The 16,147-nt window shown below is 36.3% G+C and overlaps 1 protein-coding gene across 1 annotated transcript in view; it reads right to left on the bottom strand.

The window, feature by feature from the left end:
* LOC131692216 (uncharacterized) overlaps window positions 1-16,147 on the bottom strand; it is a 44,430-nt gene that overhangs the window by 14,435 nt on the left and 13,848 nt on the right. Inside the window, exon 2 of the mRNA XM_058979129.1 lies at window positions 6,384-6,506. Within this exon, the coding sequence (XP_058835112.1) occupies window positions 6,384-6,506 (123 nt within the window). The remainder of the gene's footprint in view (window positions 1-6,383; window positions 6,507-16,147) is intronic.

Genomic DNA, 16,147 nt, shown 5'->3' with positions numbered 1-16,147 from the left:
CCTTAAGCTTTTCGACACCCCTGTTCCCGCAACAGAATGGACTTGCAGAAAGCTATATGAAATTAATTAACAAAGCAATGGCAACCGCTATTGCAAATAAAACAAGTCATATAGAAACATTGAAGAAAGCAGTTAATGCTCACAATGCCGCCGCTCAGTGTTACTAAGGTACCTCCTGAAGAGGTGATGTACGGACGCAAAATAAAACGTGGACTACCATTACTTGAACACTGTAAATCGAGCTTCGACGAAGAACTCTTCGAACGTAGAGATCGCGAAGCTAAGCTAGCAGGTAAACAACGCGAGGATACGCGGCGTGGTGCTCGTCATTGTCGAATTAAGCCCGGTAACGAAGTAATAATCGAACGACATCACCGTTCAAAAGGCGACTCTCGTTTCTCCCCGACACGATACACCGTAACAGAGGAACGAAATGGCAGTCTGGTCCTCAACAGCGAAGATGGCAAGGTTTTTAAACGACATGTGTCACAGACGAAAAAGATTGTACCTTGGCGTAATACGAACAAATCAGATGCAGCGGCCGAATGCAACGAAAATTCCCACCGTCTGCAAACGCAGCTGCCATACGCATCGGAAGCTGACACAAATTCGGAAACAACACTGCGACCTACCCGATTAAGGAAACCCCCAGCGCTCCTAGATGACTACATACGATCAGTGCAATTAAACCGTTAAAACGGGTTGATCAATGCTCGACGAGATAATACATCTAAAAAAAAATAATAAAAATTGATGTAAACAAAAACACCTTATTCACTCAAATCCATCATCGCACTCTTGTTGATATGTGTATATAAACTTACATTTAAATTCTAACCTCAGAGAAGCTTGATGCAATCAAAAAAAATGGAGGATTAAACATTTTTCATTAGGTTTAAAAAACTCACTAAGTCCGCTCGGAAGTGAATGATGATGCTCGGATAAAATCATAAATGTGAAAGTAGCAAACAAAAACACGAGGGGTAACCCAACGACAGATAGATTACATCCCCGGTCAGCGTGGCAAGCAGAAAGTTAGCAAAAGTTGAGCAAAGCGAAATTGATGCTGGCAGAGCTTCTGCGAGCACTTTGCGCGAATTGTGCGAGAATTCTGGCAACGAATTCGCTCAAATGCAACAACCGTTTCTGACAGAAGCGGTTAAACCAACCGATGCTGCTCACTTTTATTCAGAATCCAGTCAGAAATGTATGGCCAAGATCTCTGCACGCTTCCTGCCACATCTTTGTCAGATGTTTTGCTCGATTCGTGCTAAATTCTACCAGGTAGGAATTGCCAGGATCTTTGCACAGTTTATGTCCGAGTTATGCCAGGATTTTGCTCGGTTCCTGTCAAAATTTGCCAGAAAACGCGAGCGAAACCGAGTTCGCCCTAGCTCAACTAACCCGACAGGATACGCGCAGAAATCTGACAGGGCTGCCAAACCAAGACTTACAGAAATCTAGCAGAGCGGTCTCTGCCAGAAAATTTGCTCACTGGGTCTGTGTGAAATTACACGTAAACCCATAATTGCCTAAACTTGTGTAACAATAAGGTACAACACTGAAAAAAATCATGAAAAAAAGAATGATGACATTGATTAAAAAAAAATCATCATAAATCTTTTTTCTTTGTGAGGAAAAGGGAGACGTGTGGGTTACGTCTTAACTATATGTTGTACCGCATTGTGAATCTCTACGGTATCACTCTGTGCACTCACACGCAACGTGAGTGCCCACACGTATAGTTCATCATAGCAGGCCTTGACTTTGCCTCTTTGATCTTTCGACCAGCCTATAGGTAAGACGCACGATAACATACCGTGCTGGGTGATTCCTTTCCCAGTCTGGTGTACATAGAACACACAACCACGTTTTCTCCCAAGTCCTTCAGCTCCGGGTCCTCTCTGACCTTCTTGAGCAGCGCTGCATAAGTCGACGCGTCATTGGCTTTGACGAGCACAGCCTCTCTCTTTGGCGTATTTTGACGAGCCGAAGGTTCTCTTTTTCTCTTCTGCTCCCCTTTTCGCTTTTGCTGTTTCCCGTGTTTCTCCTTCCGACCTACAACGGAACTACAGCTACTGATGTTCTTTTCTTCGGCAAAAACAGCGTCAAATTAAAGCAACAGCATCCCCATTGCCTACTATTAAATTCTGTTGGAATCGAAGTTCTGGTTCCTGTACTACGCGTTGTTTGCGCATGCGAAATTCCCATACGAACAGGTATAATCTAAACGAGGCAAAACTAATTGAAATGAGTTCTAAATTGCTTGAAATTGTTGGTCCTGATGACTAATTGCAAATCAAAGTCTCGTTGAACTCATTGAGAACCGTTGAGGATTCCGGAAGATCCAAGGAAATTAGATTCACACCTGTTTCCTATATATTGCTGATTCGATTCCTACAATCTTAGTCTTAAATGAAGGGTATAATATTCATTTTGATTACTACCGAATGGAATTTGAACGAAGTATTGGTTCCGGAGTTATGAGTAGAAGAATCTGTTAACACATGAATTTCCCATATAAACTTTTTGCCTTTCTCCTATAAAAAGGCTTTGCAATCACTTTGAAAATCGATTTTTTAATAGAAGCCCACAGGGCCGAAATTCTTATACCATTCGACTCATTTCATCAAATTCTGCAAATGTGTGTGTGCGTATGTGTTTTTGTATGTGACCAACAATTGCACATCGGTTACTCGGAGATAACCGAAACGATTTTCTCAAACTTAGTCTCAAATGAAAGGCACAGGTTGCTATTTAATTCTGATCCGATGACATCGTAAGTGGTTTTACGGACAAAGAAAAATGAAGATATTGCAACTGATAATGCCAAACTGAACTGTGGTCAATGGTTCATTCTGACAAAAACAGAAATTACCAAATATGGTCCAATTTATATCATAAAGTCAATAGTAAATTATACCATATATTTTATATTGCATGGAAGACATGCGAAAATTCGTAAGATCTTGTTTTTTGTAAATTGTGTATTAAAAGATTGAAATTTATTTTATATTTCATACTTTACTGTAATTATCTCATGGATTTTGACCGATTATTTAAAAAATTCATAAGTGTTTTTGAGTTCCGGTCTCTCGAAAAATTGATTTGGATTTGTATTTTACTAAACAATTCGAAACCGTGCAATCTGTAGATGGATTTTAAAAAACAGTGGTTTATTTAAGCTATACGGTTAAAATAGAATAATTAGTCTAATTGCGATTACTTATCCTTTCAGGACAATATGTAACTTCTATTTCTACTTATTTCAATCCGTTGAACCGCTAAATGAATCAATAAAGTATCTATTAGAAAGAGAAGGAAAACTCCCCAATCTTCTTTTAGAGTGCTTAATTGGTCAAATAGGATTCGAGAAATGAATTCGTAATAACTCCACAAATCAAGAAAGAACAGAACATTTTTCATTGTTTTGAAAAATCGGAGTCGGAGAAATCCTATATTCTTCATATAATCTAGAGTTTCTATTCATTCCAATTTTTCTTGTTCTTGTGTTTCACATTTAAATTTTCTGCATTTTTTGTTGTTTCTTTTTCCATGTCATGCAAGTTTTTTAACCTTTTTATTTTTTTTCTGTGTATACTTATTGTACATTTTCTTTTATATTTGTTGCTCTATATTTTCTTTTCTATATTTTACCATTTTTGCAGTTTTTTTAAATGTTGCCAATTTTTTATATTTGTCCCATTTTTTAGATTCATTTCATCTTTTCATGTTTTTTTTAATTTTTTCGTTTTATCTATAGTTTTATTTCTGTTTTTCATCAATTGATTTCATTAAATTTATTTAATTTATTTCACTACATTTTAATCCCTATGATTGCGTTTTTTTATTATAGCGGTTTTAACTTTAAGGTCATTTGCTTCTTTTCGGGATAGAGAAATCTCTTTTCAAAAATCTCTAATCCTATGTGCGGGGTTGGGAATCGAACTCAGGTGAGTTGTGTATAAGGCAATCTATTTACCAACTACGCTATGCCCGTCCCCGATTATGTTTTTATTTCATATTTTACAATAAACTTATTTTAGTAATTTCCCCACCGCACTTTTTCATATTTTTCATTATTAGGTATCCATTTTGCATCCATTTTGTATAAAAATCATGTTTTTTTTATTTTTTCGTTTTAGTATTTTCATTTTGTTGCCAATTTTTCTGTTCTCCATTTATCAGAATTGAAATTGATACTTTTCTTTTACATGGATTATTTTTAAATTCTTAAACTTCTTTATTTTTGTGTTCTACCTTTTGCACTTTTTTGCCCCTTTAAACAATTTTATATTTCATGTTTTCTATTTTATTCATTTTATCATTTGAATTCCCCCCACCCTATTTTATTTTTAGCTTTTGTTTCGTGCATGTTTTTTGTTTTCCATTTCATCTAGTTTTAAGTTCTACTTTATATGAATTTATTTATTATTTAACAGATTTTTTAATTTTCTCTTAGTTTTCTTCTTTGCAACATTCCTATTTTTCCTATTTCGTCTAGCATTTTAATTTTTTACCCATTCACACCATTTTGATTTTTCATGTTTTTTATGATATCACTATTATTTGTTTTAGGAGTTTTGCTATTTTTTGCCTTCAATCTATTTCGTCAAATGGTTCCCAATTACTTCTATTTGTATTATTTCATTGCACTGACTCAGTTCTAAATTATTTCATTTAAAAATGAACTTGTCCATTTTTCCATATCTTTTTTTTATTTCAATTATAGAGGTTTTAACCTTAAGGTCATTCGCCTCTTCGGGTTAGAAGAATCTCTTATGAAAATTTTATAACCCTATGTGCGGACTCGGGACTCGAACCCAGGTGCGCTGCGCACAAGGCAATCGATTTACCAACTACGCTACACCTACCCCCTTTTCCATAGCTATTTTATTTATTTATTCCATTTTCGTTATCATTTCTTCTATTTAATTTTTTTAACATTTTTCCAATTTTCCTGTTTTTATTCTTTCCGTTTTTTTTATTTTGTTACCAATTTTCATATTTGTTACTATGTTTTAATTGCCGCAAGGTTCTACTGTATCGATTTTGTTGGCTATTTTCGGCAAATTTGAGACAAAGGGAAACGAAAGCAATGAAATTGAAAGACGGATAGGTATTCTAGAGCGAATCAATTATAAACTTAGACCGGGAAACTAGAACTAGGCAGGCTCATATGGGCATTTTCATATTTGAAACATTTTGTATTATTGTTATTTCTACGTCTAACTCAGCGGTTCCATTTTGTTCATTTCTATATTTTTTTGCTTTTTGGTAGCTTCGTTTTTATTCTTTGCTATATTCATATTTCTTCATTTTGTCGTTTTTCTTGTTTTCCATGCTTATGATAATTTATTTTCCATTTTGTCGTTTACCTGTTTTTCATAAATTTTATCATCTTGCAATATTTTTCCATTTCTTCAATTTTTATTAAAATTATTCAATCTGTTTCATGTTGCTATTTTTTATTTTTTCACGTGCCTTTTAGATTTCATTTTTTTCATTGTCTTAATTTTGTTCACATTCTGTTTTTTTCAATTCAATTAGCTTGACGATAACTTCATTTTCTGTTGTTTCTTAGCTTTGGATATCTTTTTTAAATTCTGCATATTTGAAGGTTTTTGACTATGCATGTTATTAATCATTTTTCCATTATTTTAAATGTATCTTGTTTTGTTCCATGTTATCTATTTATTACTTTTTCTTAGATGTTCCCTATTAATTTATTAATTTTTTGTTTCTCTCTTTAAATTCTACCTCAATTGAATGTTCTTTTTGCTTTTTTTAAATATTGCGTTTCTATTTTGCTACTTTTTTTTGCAATTTGCGCAAGTTTTTAATTGTGAGTTTTTTAATAATATTGTACTAAATATATAAATGAAGGACAGCGTAATACCAACCAGCAGCGAAAAGTGGCTCACATTTTCAAGCATTTGAAGCTACCGAAGTTCACACGGAAATATCTGATTTTGCAGGCTTTCCGTAGTTGTGGATTTAAAAGTTAAATTTTCATTACAACCGAGATTTTCAACTAGGAAATTTACGTCAAAGAGTGCATGAAAAAAACGTTTGCTACCTTCCATGAACAAATACGATCGTTCTATGCTATTTTGGTCGGATTTTGAAAAATGACCGTAGCACCCTTTGAAATGAAAAAAAATATATAAATCAGATAACTATTTTTTCAATAGATTTCAAGCTTAACCGTTTCTGTGTTCCAAAAATATACAATGATGGAGGGATAAAATATACAATCATACTGGACCCCCGGTCCCGCAATTTATTTCTATTAGTCTCGATTTCTTTATACAACTCTAAACATAAGGTGTTCCAAAAACTTGAACTACTTTATAGAAATCGGGCGAATAAAATACACTTACATCCTGAATCCCTTGAGTTGTTAGATAGGAGGCGGGACTCGGCCGTCCCTGCTCGTATACATCTTCGAAAACGGCAGCCGGAGGACGAAATCCGTACACTATCGGTAGTAGCAGTAGAAGAAGCTAAAAAAACAGAAAATTAAACTCAAATTAGATTATTTATTCATAGAATAACAATAACTGTATTATTCTTAAATTCGAGGCTTCTGAAACGGTCAGAGCCGTAGCGTGGCCTACTGGTGCCCTTGGCGGAGTCACAATGTTGCGCCCCGTTGGCGTTGGTTATTTTTTCTATTAAATTTTCGGACAATAATTCAGTGTGTATCTTTAAATGTTACACTTATCCTGGCTTATTTTATAACAAATTCTGACTTATTTCTAAGCAGATCAAGATTTCTAAAACCAACGCGGGCTCCTATGGCGGGCGTCTTTGGCTGGGGCCAACTTGGCCAACTGCATGCTACAGGCCCGGGAACGATGAATGACAGGATACTTTTTTCATACCTAATATAACTATTTCGTCTAGCATCAATCATTCATCTGCCGGTAAATATCAGCATCACTTCTCCTCCACCAAAGCGAAGAAGAACATAAAGTTCCACGACTCTCGTTAAAAAAGTGCCAAGTAGCACGTGTGAAAAATTAAAACTATTGAACCATTTCGCACCCCGCTCGACATCCCAAAAGCCAAAAGTCCTCATCGTACAAGATATGTAATTCAGTTGCCGCTTTGCCGTTTGCACCTAATTACGCTTTGTGCCGGCATTTCGTTCCGGTTCAACTCAACGGACTGTTGCCGTTCGGAAGTGCAATCTCAGCACACATGGTCACTGAACGGAAGAGGTAGGTAGGAGGTCGTTTCTTTGTTTTGGATCGGTTCAGTTTTGGTGAAGACGACGAACGATGATGCCACTTGTAAATGGCGGTTATTTTTGTTGGTTTTGTTTCAAACGCGTACAAGAGTGGATCAAATTGCGGCGATGATAACCATCAACAACAGTAGCATAAAAAAGTAATTGAAGCTTGTATACACGTATTGCGTGGTTAACTGGCGCCAATGTCAGTGGGGCACATACATGTGTGTTTGACGAGCAAATATTTTGGGTTTCATACGGGTGACGTAATTGGTACCGGCGAGTGAGCGCTGCCACTGTGGGATAATGCTCGTTGGTGGTAATCAACCGGTAGGTGTTCGATGCTAATGTACATTTGAGGAGTTAACCACTAGGCATGACGGTTATTTGTACATGGCGTAAAACTCACTCACGCATAAGCGAAGTTGAAGAAGGTTTACTATTCGACAAGTTACTTAGATGCACACATTTGCAATTCTCGTGCGAGAATAAAATTTTAATTCGCGCGTCTTTCACAATCCTTTTATCTTTTATGCCGATAATTATTTAACAAAGATTATTTAGCAGTTCGTCCACTTTAGGGTATATTGGTGTCGAAAGTAATTACCCTAGGCATATAAAATCAACAATTGTTTTCCAATGGTTACTACACTATCGAATAATCAAGCAATTTACATATTAGTTATGGAATTTGCGTTTCAACTTAACTTAGTTCCGGACTAAGCTAGCGCCTATGGGCTGCTACGCAGAAGAACATTTTTGTATTGTGTTGAATGTTGCAAAGAATAGTTAGTACAAATTAAAATAAATGATAAAACTTATGAAACTATTGTTAAAATTTTCATGTATGATAAATCTACGCTGAATGCCTCGTGCATGTGAACTTGTGAATAGTGATATCGACGCATATCTTTTATCCGACCTCAAACTCGTGATATTTGTGCTGTCACAGGCATTGTGACTGTTGATAACATAAACAGGAAATACGTCTATTGTTCGGCATAATCAACTTCTGATGATTTCAAAACGGTTGTATCATACTGTGGCAGATATGGGTTTCCAGTCATAATCGGCAGTGATGCAAATATCCACCACATAATTTGAGGCAGCTTAGATATCAATTTGAGAGGCACCGAATTGATGTTTAAGCAGCACAAATTTGCATATACTTAATGTAGCAAATCACCCAACATTTGCACGATCTGGTAGAGAAGAGGTGTTAGTTGTAACTCTCTGCTCTGACTGTATTATGCATGAGTTGGCAAACTGGCTCGTACCCAACGAGTTCGAACCGTCGTTATCTGATCATAAGTACATCGTCTTTGATCATTTGAACGCCTAGATGTAGCAACCTATTGCGGTTCTACTGTGTGATAATTTAATTTTGAATAAGTGGTAGAAAAAAAAATGGATTTAATTGTGTGGACTTTGCTAGATTGTAAATTACCACTCGTTTTGATCAAACCGTTGATACGTGTGGATCCTTTTTGGATTTTCGGGGAATCGAAAATTAAGTCACTTCCCACAACAACCAGTTGTGAATACAGCTAGTTGCGAGAAACGTGCTCCTTCTAAATTCAAAAAAAATGAGAAACAAATTGATCAAAATCAAAGAAAAGAAGCATAACCGCAACTCTTCAACAATGCTTCGGCTCATTGTGAAGAGTCTTCGAGTCTCAATACTTATCGAGTGCAAGCAAGTTTGGAGAAAGGTCACTTTTCGATACTGTTGTTAACACAGTTAAGATAAATAAGGAAAATAAATGGTCCGAGATGACTTCCCTGTGGCACTTTGGAAGTAGCGTCAAAAAATAATGACGTTGAATCGCTTATTTTCACAGCCATTTTACGACCGATTAGGTATGATCTTAGCCAAAGCAGCAGTGTACCATTAAATCCGAGACGTGAAGTGATGATTTGAAAATTAGTGAGAACGGCAAAGCAAGAGTCATCGAGCATTTTTTGAGTATTAGAAAGGGTAACGTTTGGTAGTTTTGAGTCGTTTTAGGTTACTATTCATCAAAGGAGAAAAAACTGGAGTCTTGTGGATCTGTTTCGGAACGAACTGATCGATAGCGTAAGTGATAATATTGGTTGTAACCGTGACAGAACTGTTGGTATTGTTGCTTTGCAGATGCTCATCCCAATACATACCGGACAGAAATTCGTTCATTGGTGCAACGTTCGCTTTGGTGTTATCATAGAATAAATATTCTAAAATGTCTTGATAACAACAGGGCCTACATTCCGAAATTACGATATGCAGAGGTGGATTGTGCTTGCAGGACTTCACAAGTGGCGATGGTGCTTGTGATACTGAACAGTTGCTGATCAATTCAGAGCTAATAAATGCAAGGTAAGGAGTATGAAGGTTGCTGTTCAGAACGTCGTTCATTTGGCACACACCTGCGGTGCTATAATAATCCAGCAACTTAGATATAAGCGGGTTTATAGACGTACGGGCGACATCAGGGTAACGGTAATTAGGAGACCTGCGTAGCTACTTCATGCCTGGCAAATTCAAGTCGACGAGAATAACTATCTTGTCGTTTAATTCCATTTTTGAAGTTATCCATGAGGATGAAAAGAGTATGACTTAACAGTTGTAACGCAGTCCAAACTTGCTCCAACGCAGTGCAGTTTGGGGTGACAATCTGGTGCGCTTGGAGGCTTGAGCGAATGGATAGTAGAACACCGCCTCCGTAAATATTGGGTGCTATTATGATTTGAGCGATCAGCACGAGAAACGGTGTACGATGGGTCGAAAATTTGCGGTGAGGTTGTATTATCGTTTAGCCAAGTTTCAGTCATGGCGTAAACATCATAGATTGCGTCGGAACAAGACAAGTAATAATCTGAAATTCTTGTATTCATTCCACCCACATTTTGGTAATATATAGAGAGTGTTTTATTTACACAAACGATTCTCTCTGATCCAGCTAGGTGGGGTTTTGATATGAGAACATTTGGTCGTAGATTACTACTCGGTGGGGGTTTATTTCCTTAGAGAGCGGATGATGGTAATGGGAGTTCGAGGTGGGATACACTAATCTGCATTGACTGATCAAAACTAGACAGTGGTGAAGGAGTGGATGTTAGTGATGTCGAAACTGGTCTTGGACTACGTTTATCAACTTTCTGCTCGGTCTTCTCATTGGAGACAGCTGCTAGCACTGTCACCTGGAAAAGCGGCAGATGTACCGACAGTAGCATTTTTGACGATCCACTACAGAAAATCTCTGAATTTTACTCAGGGGGAATCTCGGCTCCCTTCAATCCAGGTTATCCAGCTAAACAGCGACTCATACCACGCTCAATTAATGGAGTAATCTACAATAGTCCGGAAATTAAAATCGATTGTTCTATGGGTAGATTGAACTAGTGCGATCGAACAGAAAGTGTGGATTAGACCCACAAGAATCACATATGTCTACACTATCTACCTCTTGAACATTTTTGGATGCAGTACGCTCTCACGTATGTTTAGTGGTGAAAGCATATAATGTTCTAGGATTTCTCTGGAGGACTGCTCTTGAGATCTACAAGCATAATCACCGATCTATAGCAAGTAAACCTCAATGAAGTTCCTGTAAACAAATGGATAAAGTAGTCAATGTACATGTACAATGATATCTAGGAAGATAATGGATGCATCACTTCAGTTCTATTGATGTTCTAAATCATCCAAAAACTTTCTTTGTTTACTGAAATGATTTTTACTTATGTTTTATACGTGACATTTACGAAAGTTAGATCCGTGACATTTACAAAAGTTAGATGATTCTCAAAAAAACTTTTTTTTGTGCATAAAATATTGTGGGATTTCTTAACATAAACTGTTAATAGCGCAAAAGAAATTTCCTGGGTTGATAACAAATCGAAAAAATCGATTTCGCCAGCTAAATTTATTATCCGCAAACGAGAAAAATCGATTTTTCGATGTGATAAAAATCTACACATAAAACTAATTCTGTGAGTTGATTACAAAAATTTTGTGTAATATTTACGAGGCTCGATTGAAGTTATTTTTATGTTTATTACGGATTGCTAGTAAAATTTTGAGTTTATGACGTATCGAATTCGTAAATTGCACAATATTTTTGATGAAATAAAAGTTGAAATAAATAAATTCGAACGTTAAATTCATGAGCCCCAAATTCAAACAAAAACTACAAACAAGTTGTATATTTTACGATTGTTGATTGTACGAAAGCTATTCGCAGCAGATTCACGAATATATGCTCTCGGTGTGGTCTTTCATTGTATCAGATATATAAATTTAATTGAATATTTTTCGTTTATTTGACAGAACCTAACAAACAATATTTTATGTTTTGCTACGCCCCACAGTGATCATCTTCCATACAAAAGTCGGACAAAACCTCAAAAGTGGCCCGAATTTGATGAAAACTTCACATTACGGTAATTTTGTGACGCTGAATTCATATTTGATGGTTATTTTTTTGTTTTTTAAATCCTCAAAATTTTGGCACTTAGGGTGGTTCGAAAATTCAACATTTACGAATATAAAGTTCACTATTTCCGAAAATTCATTTTCAAAAAATTAGGTGCGGTGAATTTTTTAGCAGAAAACACATTTTTCAATTGTTGATAATGATAAGACACATCTATAAATTATATTGCGAACCCTGGGTAGTCCAAGACTACCATGCGTCTCCTTCAGACGTATCATGAAAAATCACTTTTTTTCATACCTCGGGGCAGAAAGGGACTAAACAAGATATCAATTTTCGGAAAGTACACTAATTTTCAAGTATAATGAACAACAAGCGATCTTTCCGAACCGCTTCAAAAAAAAAGTACAAGCTCTTTGAACATTATAACTTTAAACTATTGCTCGATTTATTATTTGTTTTTCATGTCTGAGCGAGAAGAAAGGCTTGTGTCGACTAAATCGAATGGCAGTTATAAGTCCAGCGAATAACCTTTGAAATGAAATCAGTTTGACTTCAATCGGAATCCTAACTAAAAAGATATATTCATTTGAATAACTTAGGTTTGAAAAGAGTTTTCCTCAGAATTCATCATCTATTTCACCTTTGAAGTTCTGTAAAAAACTGAACTCTCGTCTTCGGGACCTAATATTTTGAGAAGACTCTATTCAACCTGTTAAGAAACAGAAAAAAATGCTAAATCACGAAAAATCTAAAATAAAATTTTGATGTTTTGTCCGGCTAGGCGACACTGTGCGCCCTAATGTTGTATCATGCTAATTCGATCCATATTATTTCCGAAGCGAGAGTCCAAGTTAGGAGTTATAAGAAATGTTTGATACACTGCTAGGTGGATTAAAAGCGTTTTTTTCTTCTTAAGCCGAAGCTGTTAATACTTTCTTCTTTAGTCCCTAGCCATCGTCTCATAACTCTTACTGATTATTTAGAACAAATTTTCACTAAACACAGAGCAAAATTTTTAAAAAAATGATATTTTTTGTTTTTGAATATTGTACATCTTTATGATAAGAAAAATTTACTCGAATTTGATTTTATTCGTCTGCTAGAGCCCATCAAACGATTTTCCATATCCGAAACGAATTCCAAACGATTTCCAACTAAGAAAATCTGGTCAAAAAGCCGACAATATAGAGGACTGAAAAACGGATCTTCACTGTATTGTCTAATCTTTCATTTAGCGACCAGATCCAATTTGATTTATTTATTTTATTAATTTGATTCATAAAATGGGTAGAATATTTTATGAATTTTAAAAACTTTTGCCTTGTTTTTTGCTTTATTTTTTTAAGTTAATTTCTTTTATTGATATTTTATAATTTGTTCAGTTTAAGCGAGGTTTTATTCGCGCGGGACTCGAAACTGTCTTCATCCCATCCCTAGTTGGGTGCCTAATTGACATGAGTTCTGCCAACTAATAAATGATCCAAGAGTAATTTGGGTAAGAAATGGCTCATCTCACTGCTAAGCGGATTTAGTTTGTTTTTCCTCATATTTTACCAGAGTCCCGATCTTAAAAATTTCAAGCGAAGAGGACGTATCCATTCATCTTGCACATGTTCGCATAAAGAAATCGCAGTGGCTCTAATCGAACAAATATCTCATCTATCATCAAACGGATGGCTATCAAAAAGGCGTCGAATTAATGACGGCGGCTGCCTCGTGGAATGATTGAAAAAAGCAATTAAAAGGTAGCTGACATCGATCCATCCAAGTTTGCAGCTATTCCGAAGATGGTCTACACTTAATAGTGAAAGGTTGCCACAACAGCCACAACGAAAAGGAATTTTTGTTGATATGTTTGTCGCGAAGGAACCTGCCGCTGAAAGTCACCAGTTTATTTATTTATTAGTGATGAAAACAAAAACTAACCAAGAAGAACTAATCGACCAATTATTTACGTTGGCGGCGTTGGTATATGAGCTACTGATGCCTGAAAGAGTTTCCCGCGGCAAAGGCAGACCTCAAATAGCAACAGCAAAACCAACTGAAACAGGTTGCGATGACTTAATTGGAGTTTGCCATGCTTCCTGATTTGGTCCGGTTGTCGCTTGTGCCTTGCCGGATGGTTAGTCGATGGGATGTGCTGGCTTAGCAGGGCTATGCTAATGGCAGGCGGCTACGGATACCGATTTCAAAAGCGACAGCGGAAGATCGTTGCCCTACAGGCATTGACTGCGGGACTGTTTAAAATCCGATGTGTGTTACGTTATAATACAATTTTGCTCGTCAATTTTGCATGTCGATGGTGATAAATGTCGGATTTTAGAGCAGGGAAGTTAGCGCAACAACACAAGTGGGTCAGTTTTACCTGGGAAATGATGGAATGCATTTTTGTTCGATCTTTTTCTAAGATGATAAATCTAAACCAGAACATGACTAACATTTTTTTCGAATGCATGATTGATTTCGGGATATAGAAAAATGCATTAATCATAAATTTCTCCACAATCCAAACAGGAGTGAAGCACACGGATTGTACCATGATGATAGGAAACCTTTCTTTGAGAAAATTCCGAGAATATTGACACCCATGTTGCTGCTCTTGGTTCTTCAAACAGATTACCTCATGAACTCTTTGAAATCCGATTTAGGCTGACAAAAGGTCCCCGGATATTGTCCAATAACCAGCAATAATAATGTTTGAATTTTTGCGATGAATGATATGTGGGTATCGTGTCACCTGCTGGTCTTGTTCGGGATATCAAAGTGCAATTAATAACTACTCCTAAAGTTCCGTTAGTGTCCAGAAACAAGATACATATATATTTTGTTTGAAATTCGAATTATTCAATTTAATCCAGTTTACGCCATAAGAGAACAATTAAAATTTAGTGATCGTATATCATACGAGAGAAAGTAGTATAATTTCTACCAATAAAATAACCCAAGTTCCCAGTTTAACAATATTTCGAGAAGTTCCAGAGAGGAGTAGTTGGGTTTAAAAGCTGGCCCAATGTATTGAAATATTTTCCTTTTCAAAGAAAGAGACGATAATGGAGGGAATCCCTTATAATACGAATTACTTTTCTTATGGCATTATATGGTAATGAAGTTTGTATGCAACTATTTATAAGACTGTTCGTAAGTTTCACAAGCATCATTTCGAGAAAAGACGGTCGATTGACTGCGTGTGATTTGGTTCTCGTCTGTTCTGTTTTAAAATTTGGTAGGGCAAGAGGGTATAATACGCTCCACCAGGGCAAAACGTCCCCCATCTCTACCTAGGACTTTAGAATTATTTGGAACGTAAAAATGACTGCTAACAATATAATTTCATGAAATCAACGTACAAAGTTAGTTTAACATTTTTTATATTTCACAAAACACAGTAAAAGTTTCAAAAGGGCCATATAGATGTAAATTCCCACTATTTTTCTATAAGAATTTCAACCAATTGGCAAGAGCCAGATTTGGTAGAACTATTTCTAGGAACTTATTAGAATATATAGATTCTCATCCATGTTTTGAAATGCTTTGAAACTTTGTGTACGCATAGAAATATTCATGTTTTCAAAACAGCTCATCATTGCTCTGGGTGAGCGAAGAAACTAGAATTAGAGCATCTTGGAAAAATGTGTAATAATATTTTTATTTGCAACAAAAATTAAGTGGGAACTATTTTCTAATTAATCTAGTGCGTGTTCAGGTTATCTTTTGTGGCTGCCCCTGTTTGCTATACATGATACAAATTGGCCGAATCCAATGCAGTTGGAAGCGAGTTGCTTGTTTGTCCACATGTGTCGTCCCAAACGGGGAATACATTATTAATGTACCTAAGGATCCGTTTGGGACAGGTATGCCATACCTCGTTAAGCGCCATAAGACGTTCTTCGAAGTATCGCTCCCTTCGAAGAAATAGTACTGCACAATGACAGAGAATATGTTCCGAGCTCTCGGGCTCGTAGTTATAGAATCGTCAAATATCATCTTAACTTTTGCCAATTTTTTTCTGATGATACTTAGCAGGACAATGTCCCGTAAATGAACCTGTACTGCCCATGATCGCATATCAGTCCCATAAAGATAGGAAATCCCATAGAAAACGGGACAAATATGCGATCATGGGCAGTGTAGTTGTACGTAAATATTTTCGTTTTAGATCCATTAGTTTTTTGGCTCTCGTTGTTTCTGGATGTATGAATTTCTTAGATTGTCGAGCGCCTACTATGTTACGCCAGTCGTTTAGTAGTTAGTCTCGCCGAAAGTTCTAGTTTGATGGCACAGTTAGATATACTTAAAAATGGTTCTAACAAACAGGTACCCAGAATATCATTACTTTATTCCGAGTTGCCAGTTGTTGTAAAGATGTGACGCACTCCCAAACTAGCTTGGACTCACATTTCGACGACCTTGATGCCAACAGTGTTGCTTGACTGTCCGAAAAGATTTGCATGGTTTCGTTTCCTACAGACCTCCGAGCAGGTGTATATTGGTG

This window comes from Topomyia yanbarensis, chromosome 3, assembly GCF_030247195.1.
Source record: "Topomyia yanbarensis strain Yona2022 chromosome 3, ASM3024719v1, whole genome shotgun sequence".
Classification (NCBI taxonomy): Eukaryota; Metazoa; Arthropoda; class Insecta; order Diptera; family Culicidae; genus Topomyia; species Topomyia yanbarensis.
The sequence above is the reverse complement of the archived record's forward strand: the minus strand, read 5'-3'. Positions and strand labels throughout refer to the sequence as shown.